The sequence below is a fragment of the Hyla sarda genome, chromosome 6 (genome assembly GCF_029499605.1).
Source record: "Hyla sarda isolate aHylSar1 chromosome 6, aHylSar1.hap1, whole genome shotgun sequence".
NCBI lineage: Eukaryota > Metazoa > Chordata > Amphibia > Anura > Hylidae > Hyla > Hyla sarda.
Genome location: NC_079194.1, coordinates 59,102,587 through 59,124,405, shown reverse-complemented (window position 1 = coordinate 59,124,405; position 21,819 = coordinate 59,102,587). Strand labels below are relative to the sequence as shown.

General features: G+C 43.4%; 1 protein-coding gene across 1 annotated transcript in view; it reads left to right on the top strand.

The window, feature by feature from the left end:
* Nucleotides 1-21,819, top strand: part of LOC130277434 (meiosis inhibitor protein 1-like) — a 77,205-nt gene that overhangs the window by 10,569 nt on the left and 44,817 nt on the right. The window contains exons 3-8 of the mRNA XM_056528104.1: nucleotides 508-726; nucleotides 5,476-5,599; nucleotides 7,361-7,411; nucleotides 7,972-8,045; nucleotides 14,194-14,299; nucleotides 16,810-17,013. Of these exons, the coding sequence (XP_056384079.1) occupies nucleotides 508-726; nucleotides 5,476-5,599; nucleotides 7,361-7,411; nucleotides 7,972-8,045; nucleotides 14,194-14,299; nucleotides 16,810-17,013 (778 nt within the window). The remainder of the gene's footprint in view (nucleotides 1-507; nucleotides 727-5,475; nucleotides 5,600-7,360; nucleotides 7,412-7,971; nucleotides 8,046-14,193; nucleotides 14,300-16,809; nucleotides 17,014-21,819) is intronic.

The following is a 21,819-nucleotide window of genomic DNA, read 5'->3' as shown; positions in this document are numbered from 1 at the left end:
CTAATTTGTTCATGAATCTTGTATTATTGGTGATTATTTCATGGTGACAATTGTAGGAGTAGTACCATAGGTGGTTTTTGTTGCCATTTCTATTGGTTTAACATTTCAGAGGAAGAGTGTAGGTTATATAGGTTTGCGTTTTCCGCTGTGGATTTTCCACAGAAGATTACATTGACCTCAATAGGGTCGGCCATGGCTTTTTCGCTTTGAAAATTCCAATGCAGGAAACGTGCAGGTAACCCGCCTGTGTGAACGTAACCTTATTTACTGGCTTAAAAAGTTTACAGAAGATCTCTGAAGCTGCCCAAATTATAACCTACAACATAAATGATACAATGTATTGTCCCCCTTCAGATTTGTCTAGGATCAGTGACCAGACATAAGTCATTTTAGGCCGGTCTATAGATGTGGTGAAGATTTTCACTGATCCTGTTGTGCACTGACATCTCTGGACACTGTTGTGACTGGATTGCGCAGCCAAACCTATTCTTTGTGTTTTCCGGGCAGCACAACCTGGACAGATCGCTGCACAGTGATTGGCTGAGAACATCTGAGAAGAGAGCGAGGCCATCCTCTGAGGAGTCTGTCAGCGCGAGGTTTATGGCGGGGATCCAGCTGTATGAGCGTGTCCACTACAGGCATGACGCCCGCTGGCTGCTGGAGGATGGTGACAATTGCCTTTGCTTGGCCTGTGTGATAGAGATGATGGAGGACGGAGGTGTTTCGGTAAATAGATCAATGAATATCAATGACTATGCTTTACTGTAGGGCTGAAACAACTAGTAAATCATAATTGATAATGAAAACAGTTGTCAATGATTTTTATTATCGATTAATGATTTTCATTATTGATTAGTTGGTTTTCCCGCATGCCCACATTGTAATTAGCCATTTAGATTCCACTGTCAAAGTTGGCAGTGGCATCTTAATGGCAGGTACAAGTAAATGTTGGTGGTGCAGTTGTCCGGATCAGCACATACGTTGTCACGGCAGCCCGGGGCCTATGCAAGGCCTATGTAGCTATTGATAAAGCCTGTATAGATTCTGCATTGATCTGTATCAGCAATTGAATGATTGCTCATACAAGTTCCTAGGGGAATGAAAAAGTGTAAAAATTCTAATTACTCCCCTTTCCCATTTTTCAAATAAAAATATGTAAAGAAAAAAAAAAAGCAAACATATTTGTTATCCAAGAACTATTAAAATATAACATTATTGCTCCCTTATGGTGAATGGCAAAATTGTATTTATTTTATCACATCCCAAAAAAACAAAATAAGGGCCATGCTTTTTAACCCTTTAAAGAGGTACTCCACTGGAAAACATTTGTTACAACTGGTGCCAGAAAGTTATACATATTTGTAAATGATGAATAGATATAGCTGATAGAATCAACTAAAAGACCAGTCCTCAAGGTATATATATATAGGGGAGAAATTGAGGATAGTACAAGATAATAGATGATCCAGGTGGTATTAATAAAAATAATAATATTAATTAAATAATATGTATGTAGGTAGCTACTGTTCGCTGTCCCTGCAGGGCCCTTGCATGGGACATAAAACACAGCAAATAGATGTACATAAAATAAGCACTTAATGAGGCGAATAATAAAATCAAATGATCAAATATTAAATCAACAACTTGCATCTAAAATAATAGAATGCTTAGTCCTTATTGTAGTAAGCTGCTCAATTAATAATACTGAGTCAATAGGAAGTCAAAGGAATCAATGTCTCTCAATATCAGAGCATTCCAATGGCTGGATGTGATGTCAGCTTTTCTATATACTGCCAATCTGAATTTAATGAATAGTAACAGTTTTTTGATGCAGTGTATCCAGCGTTGGTGGTACAGTCTTTATGCATGATAGTCTTTATGCACAATGTACTGATTGTGGTAGCACAATGTTACAAATTGTATAAGCAAGATCGGGGTCCGGTGCACAGCACCACTCAATACTCCTGGGATCGTTCTTAGAGCCGGCTCGGCGGTGTGGCATGGAGGTGTCAGGTCTCCGGCAATAACTGTTAACAGTCCTCAGTAGCTTGTTAGCGCTGCAAGTCTCCTCCTTCAGAGGTCCGCGGCTGGCACGGATGGCACCGGCCTAGCAGGTATGCCGTGGGTCTGTGGGTGATGTATAGAGACAGCGATAGTGGAGCGGTGCAAGTAGGAGCGGCGTACCTCATGTGAACTGAGCACTAATGCGTGCGTAGAGCAGCAGTAGGTAGTAGTGGTCTCGAAACTGGGGACTTCCAGCAGTTGCAAACAGAGTTCTGAGTATAGCTGGAATCAATAATAATTTGAGGTAGGTAAGGATATATGCAAGTAATGAATGGGGTTCTAGACGCGTTTAAAGGCCCCTGGCCTTTTCTTCAGTAGAAATATAGGATATTTGTAAATGACTTCTATTAAAAAACATCATAATCCTTCCAGCACTTATCAGCTGCTATTTGCTCCACAGGAAGTGCTTTTTTTATTTCCTTTCTGTCTGACCACAGTGCTCTCTGCTGACACCTCTGTCCATTTTAAGAACTGTCCAGAACAGCATATGTTTGCTAGGGGGATTTTCTCCTACTCTAGACAGTTCCTAAAATGGACAGAGGTGTCAACAGAGAGCACTGTGGTCAGACAGAAAGGAAATTTAAAAAGAAAAGAACTTCCTGTGTAGCAAATAGCAGCTAATAAGTACTGGAAGGATTAAGATTTTTTAATAGAAGTTATTTACAGATATGTTTAACTTTCTGCCACCAGTTGATTTACAATTTTTTTTCCCTCAGTGGAGTACCCCTGACCAGGCTATTTTCTTTGTATTTTCATTGTCACCTTCCATAACTTATTTTTTAGCCATATCAGGGCTCTTGTTTTGCAGGAAAATTTGTACTTTTTAATGGCACCATTTTTGGGTACATAGGACTTTTTGATCACTTTCTTTTCTGTTTTTATGGGATGCAGGTTAACAAAATACAGCAAGTCAGGCATAGATTATTTTAACAGCATCCACCACGTGGGATACGTAATGAGATCATTTTAATAGTTTAGGTTGTTACAAATATGGCAATACCTAATATGTGTCTTTTTTATGTTCAAAGGGAAAAAAATTATTTTTGGGGTCTTGGGGGAGGATGAAGAGATATTTTGTAATACAGTATGCTAAAATTATATTGTCAGATTTTTTGTTTTTCCTCCCTCAAAGGTACTTTTGACATGCAGTCTTCCAATGGCACAACTGCTGTAATGCAATGTATGATCCTGCCAACATAAAGCTGACCACAAATCTATTTTGCCCTGCCCAAGGCATAGCAGAGTAGGTGCAAATACATGGCATACCTGGGGGCCTTCATGAGACCCACTGCTTCCATAGAAACCCATCCGGATGTGTCCCAGAAATCCTGTTGCTCGGGTGCCAATGTGGTGACAGATGCCAAGAAACCACTTACATTCTGTAATCACTACAAGAATTGGGGGATTTCTCTACTCCTTGTAGTTAGAGAAGAAGCCCAGCAGTCATGCAACAGCCAAACCCCTGGCTCCTATTTGGCACAGGAGACCCTTGCTGGGCCACTTCTGCTCCGCCAATAAATGACATATTGTGACCATTAAGGGGTTAATGCCTATTTTTAAAAGTAATTAGGCCAAATTCACACCTGTCTTTTTGTGCCCTTTGGCTCATGCAGGACTTTACTGCACAATATTTAAGCCACATTCTTAAAGGGGTACTCCGCCCCTTGACATCTTATCCCCTATCCAAAGGATAGGGGATAAGATGTCTGATTGTGGAGGTCCCGCCGCTGGGCATTCGATTAGAGAGTCGGGTGCAGCTCCAGAGTGCCGGAGGCTCGTGACGTCACAGCCATGCCCCGCTTGTGACCTCACGGCCATGCCCCCCCTCAATGCAAGTCTACGGGAGGGGATGTGATGGCCATCACGCCTCCTCCCATAGACTTGCATTTAGGGAGCATGGCTGTGACGTCATGAGCGAGGGGCGCAGTGATGTCCCGAGCCTCCACCCCACATTGTCAGTCATCCAGCAAAGAGCAAAGTTCACTCCGTGCACTGGATGTCTGGGGTGCCAAAGCTGAAATCGTGGGGGTCCCCAGCAGCCAGACCCCCACAATCAGACGTCTTATCCTTTATCCTTTGGATAGGGACAAGATGTCTAGGGGCGGGGTACCCCTTTAGGCCCACTTTAGCTTTGGCTCTAGTGGGTCCTAAAACACGATAAAAGGAATAGATGCTAAACATTTCAAAATAAACAGTGAAACCACTTTGAGCCAACAACCCAAGTTTCTGCAAAAATGTAGTCATTTATGGAGGGAGCTCTCTCAAAGAAAGATACAGAATGGAGGTTATATTGTGTAATGAAGTCATGAAGCGTGTAAAGCTCACAAACTAATGATTACAGGGATCCCTTAAAGGACAACTGCAGCGCAATATACACTTATCCCCTATCTACAAGATAGGGGACAAGTGTTTGATCGCGGGGGGTCCGACCTCTGGGACCCCCCGAGATCTCCCTAACGGGGCGCCGCCATTAGCGCTCACAGTGAGCGCTAAGGCGCGTAGCGTCGACCTAGAGGTCAACGGTGACGCCCCGTCTCCTCCCCGTCCCCATAAAGTTCTATAGGGGAGCCGGGGAGGCACGAACACTGCCTCCCCGCCTCTCCCATAGAGATGCATGGAGGAGGCGTGCTGGCTGCAACGTCATGCTGCCGCAGGCACGCCCCCTGCACGGGAGAGCCACGGCACAGCTGCGGCCCCTTACAGGAGATCGTGGGGGGCCCCAGCGGTCGGACCCCCCACGATCAAACACTTATCCCCTATCTTGTAGATAGGGGATATGTGTATATTGCGCTGCAGTTGTCCTTTAACTTACAATGACCTCAGGTTACAATATTTTCAGCATACAATGGTCTTTTCTGGACCATTGAAACTTGACTCAACAGTACAGATCTGTGAAACGTGTCAATGGCTGGAAGATTTGATCAATCAGAATGGGCATTTTACTGGTAAAACCCCTGTATTACTGAAGTGCATGCACTAACGGGCATATGGTAGCTCCCCCTACAGTACAGGAAGGTATTACATGTTCTGTACTCTTTACCTGTGCCAGGGTTAGCTGCTCCTTTGGACACCAGGTGAGGGCGGCTCCATTTTACTTTTTTAGGACACTGTGTACTGTACAGGACCCTGAAGAAGCTCCTGACCTCTACATAGACAGTGATTTACAGCTCCCAGGAGATCTTTATTACTTTTATATATAAGGACTTGCTTCATCTGTATAAGTTATCTACTTATTTCTCTTTAATCCTCATGGATGACATTTTGGGGGCTTCAGAACCAATTACCAGGTTTCCATGGTAATACTACAAAACTGGATGTATTGGATATACCTTCAGGCATAATCATTTATGTGATAGTTTTGGATATTGGGGGAATTTATTTGATATAAATATCAATTTATTGTTTACGTAGGTTGTTCGCAAGAAGCATATGCTCTCTAGCTTTCAGACATTTCTAGAGAAACAATCATCTACAGTATATACATTTCTTGGCAGTGATGGAAGGATTTGTGCCCATTTTGTTGGACAGATGCTGGGTAGGTAACACATATAGTTAACCTTTGGACTGCCAAGGAAGGATGCAATGTGTCATATTTTGAAAGCCAATATGTCAATTGTATCTGTTGCCCTATGTGAGCCTATAATAGTTACAGTAGCCTACATAGCTAAAAAAAAGTTGTAGGTCTGGTGTATTTATAGGGAGAGCACTCTTGCTTTTCCAAAACCACCTCTCACCCCTCTTGACGGTTATTTACATGCCATATACACAGCAGCCTGCAATCACAGCCTTTTAGGATGGGGAGGAGGTACAGAAAGGTGGGAGGTGGTAGTGCTCTTCTTGTGAATACACCAAGCGTAAGTTTTTATTTATGGTGTACTTGAGCCAAATTTATAAAAAATGTGCACACCATATGGCAAATTAGGTGCAAGTCCACAGGGCTATACAGAGGTCGGGGTCATGCAGCGTTGTTGAAGCTCCTAGTTGCTGCAAGTGCTCAGGGAGTGGGCTCTTCTTGTTAGGTGCCCAGAACATGTCAGTGGTTAATGGGAGCTGTGAGCAGTTTTCATAACTCTAAACTGCTGTCAGGTCTGCTTTAAAGGGGTTATCCAGGAATAATAAACCACAGCTAATTTCTTTCAAAAACCGCTCCCCGTCTGTCTTCTTTGCTTTCGGCAATGCCGCAGAGAGCTAAAAACTAATGACTGCCATGACTGCTTATACCAGTGTTTCCCAACCAGGGTGCCTCCAGCCAAAGGCTATCCGGGTATGCTGGGAGTTGTAGTTTTACAGCAGATGGAGGCACCCTGGGTTGCAAACACTGGCTTAAATTGTCCCACCCTGACACTTAGGGTGTCAGTCAAGCCTGATTGACCACAGGGGATGTGACAAGCAGTTACAGTCACAGCCGGCAGTGCTTAAACTTAGTTTTAAGCTCTCTGTCAAAGTAAAACTTTTTGGTCAATAAATGCAGAGATGAAAACAAAGAAAAAAATTACTTTGTCTTTAATGTTCAAAATAGCTGTGTCCTCAAAAAGGTTGCCCAGGTATATTCAAACACAGTTGTCAAACACCCAGTATGTCCCATTAATAAGAATAATAAGAATAGGACATGCGCATGATTCTCGCTGTGCGTCGGATGGTTGCCTTAGCAGCTCACACCCAATACATGCAGTTACGTCTCTCTAGCTCCGGATGTAACATTATGCAGTATATTATGGCAGAATAAGCCCTTTAAGGCATTAATAATGATTGTTACATTAAGGGGTACTCCGCTGAAAACGTATTTTCCCCTATGCAAAGGATAGGTGATAAGATGTTAGATCATGGGGGTCCCACCACTGGGGGCCCCCACAACCTCTGGGCTGGCAGCAGCGGCATCCAGAACAAGGAAGCTTGCAGCTTCCGCTTTCCTGAAGTCAAGCCACGCCCCCTCCATTCACGTCTATGGGAGGGGGCGTGATGGCTAGTACCTAGCCATCACGCCTCCTCCCATAGACATGAATGGAGGGGGCATGGTGGCTGGCATCACAGAGGTGCTGCAGCGGAAATCACAGAAGTCCCCAGCGGCGGGACCCCCGCTATCTTACATCTTATCCCCTATCCTTTGGATAGGAAATAAGATATTTTCAGCTGAGTACCCCTTTTATATGCAATAAAACAGTATAGTTTTGAAGAAGTATGAAGTAACAACACTTTTACAAGGATTAACAGAATAAAAAATAAACAGTATTGTATTTTTTTTTTTAAATACTCTTTTTATAGAAGTTTATTTATGATTTTATTCTCTTTATTTCAGGGTTGCTGGTGAATATGGAAGATGACTCTGCCTTAAATATTATTACTGAAAGTAAGGAAGTTTAAGTGTACAGTGAAAGTGCAGGTATTCCCATCTAAAGAAGTTATTCCCTATCCATAGGATAGGGAATCACTAGTTCCTTAGTGGGGGACCGAACGCTAGGAACCCCATTGATAAAGAGAATAGCGGTGAAATGTCTCCTGGAATGAATATTGACAAGCGCTGAGCTAGTAACAAAGAAACCTCTGATCCTAGTTGCTAACCCCATAGATGCCACAGTCAACTCGTGACTGCGGCATATAAATTACTTCTGGGGAATCTGTCATCCCATCAGCACTACAAAGTGTTTTATTTATGTTTAGAAAAAAGTTCACATTATTTGTATCACTGTGCGTTAGGTGTTTTATTGACGGTACTGTTGCGATACTGCCATGTATTTGCAGTGTTTTTACTGCATATTACAGAAACAGTGGTAAAAAAAATATTTATGTCCTTTGATGTCCTTATTACAGTGAATATCATGTTGCTCTTGTCATATCAGTTTTTATATATTTTTTGACTATCCAGTTTTGTTCACATATATTTCTCTCTGTGTCTTTTATTCTATCCAGTTTTGGTCGAGTTAATTTTGGGCTTCAAGTTGGAGCAGTTTGTTCATTGTGTTTTGGATGGATGCATGAAAGAGGTAAATAAAATTGACATTTAAAAACCAATGTGTATCTAGTATCTGAAATAAACTCTTATCAGTCTTTGATTTTGGTAGCACTAAAGGAAGACAGATTGCATTACTTCTAACTTATAAAACCATAGATGACAATGTCTTTAATGGGCACTTTTTATATGTTGTACATCTTGGCAAAATAAAAGTTTTTCTAATATACTTCTTTAAAATGTTTTCACATTTTATTTAAGAAAACTGCCTTTGAAAATTCTACCACTAGGGGTCCCCATACCTCCTGGGACACTGATGAGTCCCACAGCAGCATGAGTGTGTCCAGGGGTCATGGACACGAGATGACTGATGGAGAAGGCTGCAGGAGGAACACAGCCTGCAGCAACCCTACTGTAACACAGAGTTTTACCAATCATGTGCCTCCAGCTGTTGCAAAACTACAACTCCAAGCATGCCTTGACAGTCAAAGGATGTCTGGTCATGCTGGGAGTTGCAAAAAAGGGTTATCCAAACACTGTACCTCCATCTATTCCAAAACTACAAGTCCCAGCATTACAGGACTGGCAAAGGATGATACACATGAATGACAAAGAAGTATGCATAAAAAAATATATACTTTTAGCACTAAACCTTTGCATTAATTTAGGAAGATGTAAGTTATTGTCTTTGGTAGAGTACAGGCAATCTCCAATAATCATTGTTGGTGTGTGTGTACAGCATAAAACCAGATAGGAAAGGGTTACAGAGCAGGGCTGCTATGCTTCTCTAAGAGCAATGAATTAGTAGAGTGAAGGAGAGGGAGGAGTCAGCACAGCACAGGCAAGAGAAGGACACACCCCCTCCCTTTGGATAGATAAAAAAGACACTGAACAGCTATAATATTCCATTTTGTTTTAGTGAAATATGGGTGATGGAGACATAAAAATTACATGTGCATGATCAGGATTCAGTACTGAGTAACATATATCAGTTGTTTTTTTTGTAGAATCTGACAGGTATGCTTTAAAGGGAATGTGTCAGCTCTATATCATGCTTAGGGCTCAAGTGTCAAGGAAGTGTTGTCGACAGAGGCGGCTCTCCTATCAGGCGAGTAAGGCGGCTGCCTAAGGCCTCGCGCTTGAGGGGGCCTTGCAGCTGCCTAACTCATCCCCTCTGCAGAGCTGGCCGGTCTTGGACGCATTTAACTGTAAGCGTGTGTTACAGACACGCCTATAGTTAAATGCGAGTTGCTCAGCTGTTTTGACAGAGTGAAGAGCCTTTGGCTCCTCCCCCTGGCCACCTTTCTTGTGGACGCCCACATTATGTGGCAACCACAAGAGGCAGAGCATCCTTATTGCTCCGGCGCATGAGTGACATCATTATGAGAAAAGGGAACTGCTACTTTTACTACCTAAAGGGGGCCGGGGCTGCTACTTTTACTACCTAAAGTGGGCTCCTACTTTTACTACCTAAAGGGGGTGCTGCTTTTACTACCAGAAGGGGGCTGCTGCTTCTACTTTTACAACCTAAGGGGGCTGATGCTATATTTACTACCTAAAGGGGGCTGCTGCTACTTTTACTACCTAAAGAAGGGCTACTGCTGCTACTTTTACTACCTAAAGGGGGCTGCTGCTACTTTTACTACCTAAAGGGTTCTGAGGCTGCTATTTTTTACAACCAAAAGGTGGCTACTGCTGCTACTTTTACTACCTAAATGAAGCTGGTGCTGCTACTTTTACTACCTAAAGGGGGTGGTTGCTACGCCTTTTACTGCCTAAAGGGGACTGCTGCTGCATCTTTAACTGTGTAAAGGGGGCTGCTGCCATTACTTTTACTACCTAAAGGGGGCTGCTGGTGCTGCTACTTTTACTACCTAAAGGTGGTTGCTGCTACGCCTTTTACTACCTAAAGGGGACTGCTGCTGCATCTTTTACTGTGTAAGGGGGCTGCTGCTGTTACTTTTACTACCTAAAGGGGGCTGCTACTGCACCTACTAGCTAAAGGAGGCTGCTGCTGCTACTGCCTAAAGGGAGTTACTGCTACCACTACCTAAAGGGGACTGCTGCTGCTGCTACCACTGCCTAAAGGGGGCTGCTGCTGCTACCACTACCTAAAGGAGGCGGCTGCTGCTACCACTGCCTAAATGGGATGGCTGCTGTTACTACTGCCTAATGGGGACTGCTGCTACCACTGCCTAAATGGGATGGCTGCTGTTACTACTGCCTAATGGGGACTGCTGCTACTACTGCCTAAAGAGGGCTGCTGCTAATATTACCTAAAGGGGGCTGCTACTTCTACTATGGCCTAATGGGGAGGCTATGTGGTGGTAATGGTAGTGGTCATGGTGTGGCACTATTATTTGTTCCTTGTATAGTGGTTTTGTTGGTGATACTGGTCGTTGTATAGGGGTATTATTCATTCTGGGTGGTCGCCTCAAAAAAGTTTCACTGTATTACACTTCTCCTAATTTTAAAGAGGTTGTTTGGAGCTTTTTTTTTATTTTTTATTTTTAAATATGACCCAGGGTGGCATGAAAGTAAAAACAAAGCAGCTATACTCACCTACCTTAAGCCTTCCTGCAGCTGCCACACCGATGCTCCCGGTCTCAACTAGTCACCACTACTTCTTGGTAACATGTTGTCCTTGCAAGAAGTGCCCGCTTAGCCAATCACTGGCTGAGGTGGGAGAGGGCTGTGGCAATTGGCTGAGCAGGGTAGTTTCTGTGCAGATGGTGCACCATGAGGAACTGGGCAGTAGCAGCGACAAGCGAGTACCTGAAGTGGAGGCACGGTAGCTGCAAGGGCTTGGAGTAGGTGAGCTGAGTTTTTCTTTATAAGAAATCTCATTTTTAACATGGTGTGGTCATGGTCTGGGCCTGCATGTGTGCTGCTGGCACTGGGGAGCTACAGTTAATGAACAGTACCATGAATACCAAAATGTACTGTGACATACTGAAGCAGAGCAGAGCACCCCTTCCTTTGGAGACTGGGCCGCAGGACAGTATTCCATCATGATAACAATCCTGAACACACCTTCAAGACCATCACTGCCTTGCCAAAGAAGCTGAGGGTAATGGATTGGCCAAGCATGTGTGGTGCCACGGGTGGTGTAAGGAATACCTGATCAGGGCACCATTAGCCTATACACGATCCTGGACCAGACAAGGGAAGTAAAGGAACACACTGACGTCAGGTTACGGATAACTGAGCAGAGTGCAGATGTTAATACACACAGACAGTATGGTGCAGAGTGAAGAGAATGTAGTGTAGCCCCTTGGGAGCCCTGTCGTCTTGCTGGGACTTATGGTGCTTTTCACCCAATAGATTTGATACTAACTTGAAAGGTAATTGAAGATTGATCTGGGTAGCAAGGGTTCTGTCAAGGTCCTGGAGCTTTCTCTGCCAGTGTATGAACTTCCACCGTGTGGGTGATCCTTGCAGAATGACTGGATAAGACTTGGAATGATAAATTTGTTCTGGGCCCTCCTCAGAGCTTCTCCACACACCTAACACCTTTACCACACTTGTGCTCTGCTCACAGCTCTAGGCTGAACTTAGACTGTTGCAACTCCTTCCCCACTACACTATATAGCTAAGAATTTAGGTGTTCCCATTGGCAGGCAGGGTCACATGGGTTTACACAGCTCCTCTCCTAAAGGTACAAAACATATACACAAATAACATATATAGAAATAACATAATACCTATGAAAATATATTAAAGAGTACCTATCATCAACTAATCTGTCCCTAATCTCCCCCCCTCATCTTTCCCTGACTAATACTGATGCTAATCCAGCTTCTTTTTTTTCATACCCCCCCCCCCCCCCTTTTTACCTTTATTCAGCCCTGTATGGCTGCTCAGTATTCCATCCTTGTGTGAGGGAAGAAGGGTGCGTGGCCTGGCAGGCACAACGACATCTGAAGCCTGCCCGGGCTCACTTCCGCCCTTCTTCCTTTATGCTGTGCTACACCGACATTTGGCCGGGGTGGCGGAGCCAATGGGGCATAGCCTGATGACACAACCGGCCATGTCAGGAGCGTGCCATTCTGTGGGCACAGGGCTCGCTCCCGCCTGTCTGTGGGGAGCTGCGCTGTGCTTCTCAGTGTGTCCCGGCTGCACTGACATGAGTCTGAACTCTATGGGAGACTTGCGGCTGGGACATGTAAGGAGACCCCTAGTGGTCATTTTTTTAGAAAGCCAAAAAATTGTATAAACAAACTTTTTTTTTTTTAAATGAATGCTTTTGAAAAGTTGTTTGTTAAAGAATAAGAAACTACATATCAAATTTTTTTTGATGACAGGTACTCTTTAAACTTCTGGTAAAGGGCTTGAACACAACAGTAACAACATTCAGTCCCTGAGTGGGCTCAACAAATGGGCCGCAGGCTTGCCCGAGGAAGTCCGACAGCCTTTGGTGCTGGGACAACACACATGTGTCCAGACCTAAACCCTACAGAGCATCTGTGGGGCATCCTCCAATGGAAGGTGGAGGAGCACAAGGTCTCTAACATTCACCAGCTCCTTGATGTTATAAAGGAGGAGAGGAAGAAGACTCCAGTGACAACCCGTGAAGCTCTGGTAAACTCCATGCCCAAGAGGCTTAAGGCAGTGCTGGAAAATACTGGTGGCCACACAAAATATTGACTTTTTGGATCCAATTTGGATGTTTCCACTCATGGGTTTACACACTTTTGTTGGCAAGGTTTGTACATTAATGGCTGGGTGTTAAATTATTTTGAGAGGACACAACATTAAACACTGTTATACAGGCAGTGCACTCACTAATTTGTAATAGAGGGTCATTTCTTCTGTGTTGTCACATGAAAAGATATAATAATAGATGGCAACAAGGAGCGGAGAATCATGAAGCACTCACCCATCTAATGCTGTAAATTATTCAAACTTTATTCCATAAAAAGCAAAACACGACAGGTACAGGAGCACAGGGAGTGTGATGGAACAGGTGAGGCGGGAGACGCTCAGGTGGGTGGGGACATGTTTCACGCTCAAGCCCATGATGATGTATGTACGTCCAGGTATTGCTTTTGTAGAACATTCGTTGAGCGTTACCATGGTAATAAGTGAATACAAGTGCACGAGGACACAATCCACCAAAAATAAAACAAACAACAATACAAAATCTTAAAAGCAAAACCTAAATGCATGGAGACTATGGGCAGAAGGCACCCATTTAGTTTTTATCATTTAAGCCAAGCGGACCTAATGCATTGGTTCGAATGATCCAGTGAGCTTCTTTTTCTAACAATATCTGGTGCCTATTACCTCCTCTATATGGGACATCTATATGTTCAATTCCTGCAAACTTGACAATGGACATATCTCCTCTGTGTATATTCTGGATGTGTGCACTAAATTTAGTTTCTCCTACACCAGTATGAACGGAGCGAAGGTGTTTCTTCACCCGTACAAGGAGTCTCAGTTTCGTTTTACCCATGTAGTAATATCCGCATGGACAAGTGAGGCAATACACTACGTGGGAAGTCTGACAACTTATTAACTCCTTCACTACTATCATGCAATCACCAAGCCGGAAACTTCGTACAGCCACATTCTGTTGGCATATGGAGCAATTATGGCACTTATAGTTGCCCTTTGGAATTGCTTTAGTAAACCAATTTTTCTTCTGGCGGTTTTGTGGTTTTTGCAGCCTTTTTATCAACGACCCTAATGTACGATTCCTTTTTAAGTAATAATTGGTCTGGTCGTCGTAAAAGGTTGCAATTCAACATCTCATTCAAGCATATACCAATTCTTTTTTATTATTAAATATCTCCACACGTGGAGTCAGGCAGAGAACACCATAAACTTATTGACATGCAAAGTTACAGTGAGGGCGCCATCCACTGCTCAGGCTGGTAATGGGCTGCAGTGGACATATACATGTATGACAGGTCATTACTCCAAGAAAATGAAGACATGTAAAGGCGCATCTGTGCTCTCCTATTTTACTGAAACGATGGGGGGTGGGGGGGGGAGGGGGGACTGAAAAAGTGTTGTTTTATAATTAGAATATGTAGGGAGATAAAGATGGCTACTGTGTGGCCTTTTGAAACATACACTTCTGTGTTAAAATACATAGGTTGATGCATTTATATCTTCTTGAAATGTGTGCCTTAGACCTATGGGTGACAATTCTGTTCTGTTTTTTTTTGTATTAGTTATCAGAGGTAACCAGCATGAGATTGTGCCTTCCAATACTAAACTTCCTAGGGAAACTGGTAGATGCAATGCCAAGTGTAGCTGAAATTATAGCTACAGACCACTGTAAGTAATGTTAGATAATGTGATTTTGAGACTATGCGACTCACACAAAGTCAATTTTTACATTTCTCACAGTGCCCTCTGTTTTGTTGTGTTTATTTATGTATTTATTTTTTTTATTTAATATTAAGAGGAATTTGTCAAGGTTTGCTTTTCTGGTGTAAAAAAGTGAAAAAAAATGTGTGCAAGACCATTTTTGCTAAAAAATTTGCCATTTTTCCTGTGTGTTGCACCAAAATTAAGAGCATTATGTCAAAGTGCACACTTTCTGTAGTGAATACCTCCAGACTAGGTGGCGAAAAGTACTGCTCCTCCGGCGCTCAACTGTTGAAGGTCCTGTAGTTGTCAGTGCTTGTATTAACCGAGGCGGACAAAACTAATAAACAATATAGGCCTTATTTGCCAAGTGAAGGTACAATAACATGACTAGGGGATATTATAGCTGCTATGATCTGCACCAACAACCCCCTTCCTAACTATTCTTCTACCCCTCTCCAATATCCCTCCAATAAAGACTGAGACAAAGGGGGAGATTTATCAAAACCTGTGCAGAGGAAGAGTTGCCCAGTTGCCCATAGCAACCAATCAGATTGCTTCTTTCATTTTTAACAAGGCCTCTGCAAAATGAAAGAAGGAATCTGATTGGTTGCTATGGGCAACTGGGCAATTCTTCCTCTGCACAGGTTTTGATAAATCTCCCCCAAAGTGCTGGTGAAAAATGGCCACAGCAGCCCAATTTCTTAACAACTCAATTAAAACATTGTAACAATCGTAATGAATAATTTGTATGAACATCATACATAAAAAAAACAGGCAAACAACTATCCTTGAGTAACATTAGCGCAGGAGAAGGACCTGAAGGTACCGCTTTACTAACCTAAGGGCCTGCTACTTACTCCTAGCTGTGGATCACCTGACCCAGGAGCACCAATTGTGCAGCCCAAAACCTTCCCTTGGGCCCCATGCCCACAGAAACTTTCCCACCAGGCTGGGAACCGCTCCCAGCCCACCTCCATACTCCGATCCAAAACCTCCATGTTGTCCACTGATGCCTCAATATCCCATTCCTGACCCCGCTGCTGCAAGAGACAAATGACAACAAAAAGGGCGGGTGGGTGGGAATTTCTTCTCTGGCCACGTGCCGACTGTGCCTCCCACTTCCGCCTTCCAGCCTTTTAACCCCCACTTAACCCCTCCCATCTACGTGACTATCTCCCTTCCATCCTCCTGTTAACCCCTTCCTGTCCCCTGCCTAAATCCACACCTTAACCCCTGCCATACCTGCATAATCCCCCTGTCATGTGCCCCTCTGGTCCTATACTATCCCCTCAAGGGCTTCCTGACAACGCATTTCAAGGGGCTGGACCCCCTCTTCCTCACTTTTTCACGCCAGTTTTCTGTTGGAAACATTGATAAATTCACCAATGATTTTGGAAATTGTTCAGTAAAACTGAAAGAATTCAGTATAAAGTACTGGTAATCTAGCCTGGTAAAAAATTGATAAAATAAACCTAGAGATACAATTACCATTATATCTACAGTTTCTATAGTAGTATGTACTTTGTAAACCTGAATTAACCAAATAATTTTACTAGATAGATTTTAACTCACACACAAATCTGAGTTTCTTCATTCTTTGCTATATTTAAAGGGGTCCAGAGCAGCATATGTTTGCTATGGGGATTTCTCCTGCTCTGGACAGTTCCAAAAATGTACAGCAGAGGTCGGCAGAGAGCACTGTGGTCATGACATCAGAGAAATCCAAAAAGAAAAGCATTTCTTCTGTAGTATATATCCTCTAAAAAGTACTGGAAGGATTAAGATTTTTTAATATAAGTAATTTACAAATCTGTTTAACTTTCTGGCACCAGTTGATTAAAAAAAAAAAAAAAAAAAGTTTTCCACGGGAGTACCCCTTTAAGCCTGTCTAAGCCTCTTGCCCTTTTAACAAGCTGGTTATTTTGCCAGAATAATTAGGTATCTACCATATTTTTCATGCACCAGTTGCAAAGTCACCCGTACATATTAGATAGCTGTTGGCCAAACATTATCATTCCAAGCACATGCACGCTCAGCTCAGGTGAGCATTCACATGTTTTCAGCGGAGAGAGAGGATATTTAAGCTGTTGTTAAACTATTCTAACATTGGCTTATCTGCTCGAAAACAAATGGATCAATGAAATCCAACATGTCTGATCGTTCTCACTAAGAGATTCCCCATACAAATTAAATGGTCCCCATCCCCATGTCAACAATGCATTTTATTCAATCCAGACTTTATTTGGGTGCCAGTATAATATTAACTATTAGCTATATTAACTAAGTAGTTCTTATTAACTTGTAACTGTTTTGAATGTAAATTGAATTCAGTATTCAGTATATATTTAATGTCCCATGAATTTGAAAACGTGACATTTTAATAAATCCTTGCAAGTACCTAATTCTAGTGAATTAACAGTGGACTGAATGTTCATATGTTTGGTAAAGTATTTTCTCCTACACTTTGTCTTAAGACAACCTCGTAGAACAGTTACCACAGGGACTAATGTACCCGAATGAAGGACTGAAGGCTGCGGTGTGTTACTTGTATGGCAAGCTTTTCTCTTCATCTGCTGCAGCACTAAAGCTTGCTGATCATTTCATGAATAAACTTTGTGAACTTTTTCTGGCTACACTGGAAAATGCACAGACAAAAGAATTACAGATAAACTGCATGGGTAAGTATTCTTCTTATTGACCCTTGGCTATTGTAACCTGACCATTCTGCTGTCTTCTAAATTTGAGCTGTGAGCTACCCTGGTTTAATACGGCCTGTCCGACTTTTCTTTGTTGCTCTGTCTGTCTGTTTGTCCGTTTCTGTAATGTGCTTCCTGGTTTGTGCTTTTGTTAACCCTCTGTGTACTGACCTGTTTCCCTGACCTCCATACAGTGTTGTTTATTGTTTGGGACCTTGTTACGCCCCTGCACTAACTCAGTTCAGGGACCGCCGTCCAGTTGAGGATCCGTCGCATAGAGCAGATACTCAAGTTGGCAGGGAAAGTAGCTGTGGGTGAGCTCAGGGCTGCATATATCCCTGCCTTATGTGGCAAATGGCCTATATTTTTTGTTGAGTATCACTGTTAATTTCAATAATGGAGTATTGCCTGGTAAACTGAGCAGAATAAAAAAGTCACTGGATTATGTACCACAGTTAAAATTAAAAGAGAATTATATGACAATATTAACAACAGAGCTTTCACTTTGATTTTAAAGGTAATGTGTTATCAGAAAATGCAAATAAAAAGTTTTTATGTTAATCGTATATTTTTAGGAAATTCTAGTTCTTTTTTTTCTTCAAATTTTCAGTTTTACTATATATCATCATGATCTATAATCATAATGTTGCAGAATTCATCCTGACCACTTAATAATAAGCTGAATGTTCCTTTTCTGTACAGATAAATTTTTAAGCCGTGTCACCCTTATCCCAGAGAGTACAATGAAAGGTGACGCCAGTATATAGATAAGATACCATTCACAATAGCTGAATTTCAGAGGTCAGCCTCCATCTTCCTCACCTTTAGGGTAAGGTCACACGTAGCGCATCTGCAGCATATTTGATGCTGCAAACACGCTGCTAATCGCACCTAGACACTACCATGTGTAGCCCAGTATCCATTTGTTAGCCCATATAAGGGGCTAGGAGTCTAATTACATCAGTACTAACCTTGTTTATTATAGACATATAGATGGTCTTATACTCTCAAGAAAAATGGCTCTTCTTTCTAACACAGTTGCTCCACACAGTTGTGGTAATCATACTACCATATTATCTGCAATATTATCAATGTTCCAGGGCCTAACAAAATTTGGTATTGCGTATTATCTAGATTATAATGCTATACACCCTGCAAGTACTTTCTTCTATAATATATATAGGGTATAGTAAGCTATTTACTGCGCTACATGTTTACTATGAATGTTATTATACTTCATTGCATTGATTTTTATTAGAACTCTCTACTGATTGCATTCTGAATATTAGGCTAGGTCCAAGGGACCAATATCAGCTTTATATATCAAGCTAGCATCATTGTGGTACCCTTACGGGGGTTATATTCACAGTTGTGTTGTTGTTTTGTTGGTTCCCTGATGAATCTAAGATGTCCCAGTACCATATTGCATACCGTACCTGGTGTGGTGGTCCCCAAAGTCAGAGTAACTACGCTCAGGTAGGGTCCCCCAGGTGGGACAGCCCCTAGTAGCCTCTCCTCTACTCTAATTCTACAATGTTGATACATGTACATATTTAGTAATAATGTATATTTAATATAATGTATAGTACCTTGTTTGGCGTCGCAGGACCTTCGGTCATGTGACTATGTTAATATACTCTATGGTATGTTGGAGGACCTTTGGAGGTCCTTGGGTCACATGTTACCCATGATCCTTTGTAATGGTGATTGACACAAGTATTGGACCAATTAGCACTAGTCCAGCCCCTGCCCATATAAGGGAGCTGTAGCCAATTATCACTCTCTTGGTTTGCTGCTCTCGTGGACTCGTGGATGCTGGACTAGCAGGACGGATCTGCGCATCTTGCAAAGACACGCTAGGCCTGAAAACCTACCGGCCTCAGCGGAACTAAACCGTGAGTTATAAACTACTCCCCGCTAAAGCTAGCATGACTACTGGACCGCAACTAAATCCCCTAAATCCAGTGGAACAGCTCATATTATCCCAAAGACTCTAAATTGCTAAAGTCCCAACCTTTGTCAATCTCCAAAGAAAGCTTGCATGTATAGCAACTGTTCCGGTTATGAAGCTTGCATAAAATCTATAAAAACTGTTAAAACTGTTTAAGCAAACTCTGGTTGTGGACATTCCATTATTATCTACCTCCCTATCGCTGTTGGGAAGGGTGGCGGTAAGACAAGCATGACTGAGAAGCCCTCACCCTGGCATCACGAATAACAAGGGTTAACAAGCACCCTTTAGTCACCGCACAGCCACACTCCCCATACCCTACTCCCCCAGGCTATCACAAATCTGTCAACACCGGATGGTGGAAACGTGTCGGAACTGCTATTGGGATCCATATGATTTTAAATATTCCCTTGTATCTGACTATGTACCAATGAAGTACGGATTTTATATCACTATACACATGGTTATTGTTTTATTGGTATTTTTGAGTATCTGCCTGCTGACCTATCTGCCCAATGGGGGGGGGGGGGGGGGAAATCTAAAGGGGGGGGGGGGGAGCATGCCTGCCTGCCAACCGACCTATCTGCCTTATCTAAAGGGGAGGGAGTATGCCTGCCTGCCGTCCGTCCTATCTGCCTAAGATCTCTGCCAGAGATCTACCAAGCAAATGTGAAGGGAAAGGGGAAAGAGCAGTCTACTGACCCAATATTGGGGGGAATTATCAAGCTAATATGGAAGGAGGGAGCTTGTATGGGAGCACCGAGGGGGCCTTACTGCCATATGGGGGAACAGAGGAGTCCTAACTGCCACATGAGGACATAAAAGGGAACTAACTACTATATAGGGGCACCGAAAGAACCAAACAACTATATAGGAGCATAGAGGGGCCCTAATACTATATGGAGCACAGAGTAGGGCTTTACTATATCGGAGCACAGAGGGGCCTAACTGCTATATGGGGGCACTATTACTATATAAGGGCAATATTGATGGGAAGTTTGCATATAGTTAAGAATGGTGCTGGAGCAAGGAGCCTAAAATGTTTGTCTGGCAGATTCTGCGAAGACAAGTCTTGACCAGGAGAAGTCTTCATGACAGTACAGATGGAGAAGAAGAATATAGATAAACAAAGAAGACGACAGCTGTGATTCACTTGGAGAAGACGTCAGCTGTGATTCTCTGTATGTAACTGTAAGCATTTATGTGGTCTGTACCTCCTGTGTAGTGTTGGTGTCTACCTGTATATGGGCACTGTAGGAGGGGAATCTTGGTCTTAGCCTAGTGGATTTTATTCAGTAGCAGTGTGGTCATTCTGTGCATATTGGTCATTCTGTGGTTGCAGTGTTTATGGTGTGGCAGTATATATCGTTCTTGGTATACAGGATTTGGTCAGTAACAGTATGATGGTAATAATATTCCTCCTTATATACTGGTATTGTCACGTGCTGCGCTCCGGCCGCAAGCTTCGGCCGTGAGCGCAGTGTCCCAGGGTCCCCGTCTGTCGGCGGGGCTGGGATTCGCATAGCGGGACGCGCCCGCATGCGAATCCCGGCCCGTCACTTACCTCGCTCTGCTGCCACTGTAACGCAGCTCCATTGCGCTCGTCCCCGTCTCCTAGGGCACGCGCGCGGCGGAGCTCTGAAATTTAAAGGGCCAGTGTGCCCATAATTAGTCTTGCACCTGAACACCACATTATAAGTTCCTGCTCCTCCCACCCCCCCCCCTGCCGGATCTTCAGTACCTATTGCCTGAGAGAAAGCATTCCTTATTGCCTGTTTGCCATATCAGTGTACCCAGACCATCCTTGCTATGTTTTTGACTACGAACTTTTGCCGCCTGCCTTGACCTTCTGCTACGTTGACTACACCTCTGTCTCATTCTCCTGTACCTCGCCTTGCCCAGTACCTGTGTGATCGAGCCGTATCGGGGGTAGCGACCTGGGTGCCGCCTGCAGCAGCAAATCCATCCTGCCTTGCGGCGGGCTCTGGTGAAGACCTACGGCACCTTAGACTCCGCTCCTCGATACAGTCCGAGTCATCAGCCACACAGGTAGAGGATCCACTACCTGCTCTGTGACATCCGCATCCAGGTATGTGACAGGTATTATTGGTAATATTGGTCTCAGTATACAGGATTTGGTCAGTACCAGTATGATGGTAGTATGTATGGTTATAATATTCCTCCTTGTATACTGATATTATTGGTAATATTGGTCTCAGTATACAGGATTTGGTCAGTAACAGTATAATGGTAATATGTATGGTGATAATATTCCTCCTTCTATACTGATATTATTGGTAATATTGGTCAGTATACAGGATTTGGTCAGTAACAGAATAGCGGTAGAATGTATGGTGATAATATTTTTGTCACGATGCCGGCTGGCAGGTAGTGGATCCTCTGTGCCAGAGAGGGATTGGCGTGGACCGTGCTAGAGGATCGGTTCTAAGTCACTACTGGTTTTCACCAGAGCCCGCCGCAAAGCGGGATGGTCTTGCTGCGGCGGTAGTGACCAGGTCGTATCCCCTAGCAACGGCTCAACCTCTCTGGCTGCTGAAGAAAGGCGCGGTACAAGGGAGTAGACAGAAGCAAGGTCGGACGTAGCAGAAGGTCGGGGCAGGCAGCAAGGATCGTAGTCAGGGGCAACGGCAGAAGGTCTGGAATCACAGGCAAGGAACACACAAGGAACGCTTTCACTGGCACTAGGGCAACAAGATCCGGCGAGGGAGTGAAGGGGAAGTGAGGTGATATAGGGAAGTGCACAGGTGTAAACACTAATTGGAACCACTGCACCAATCAGCGGTGCAGTGGCCCTTTAAATCGCAAAGACCCGGCGC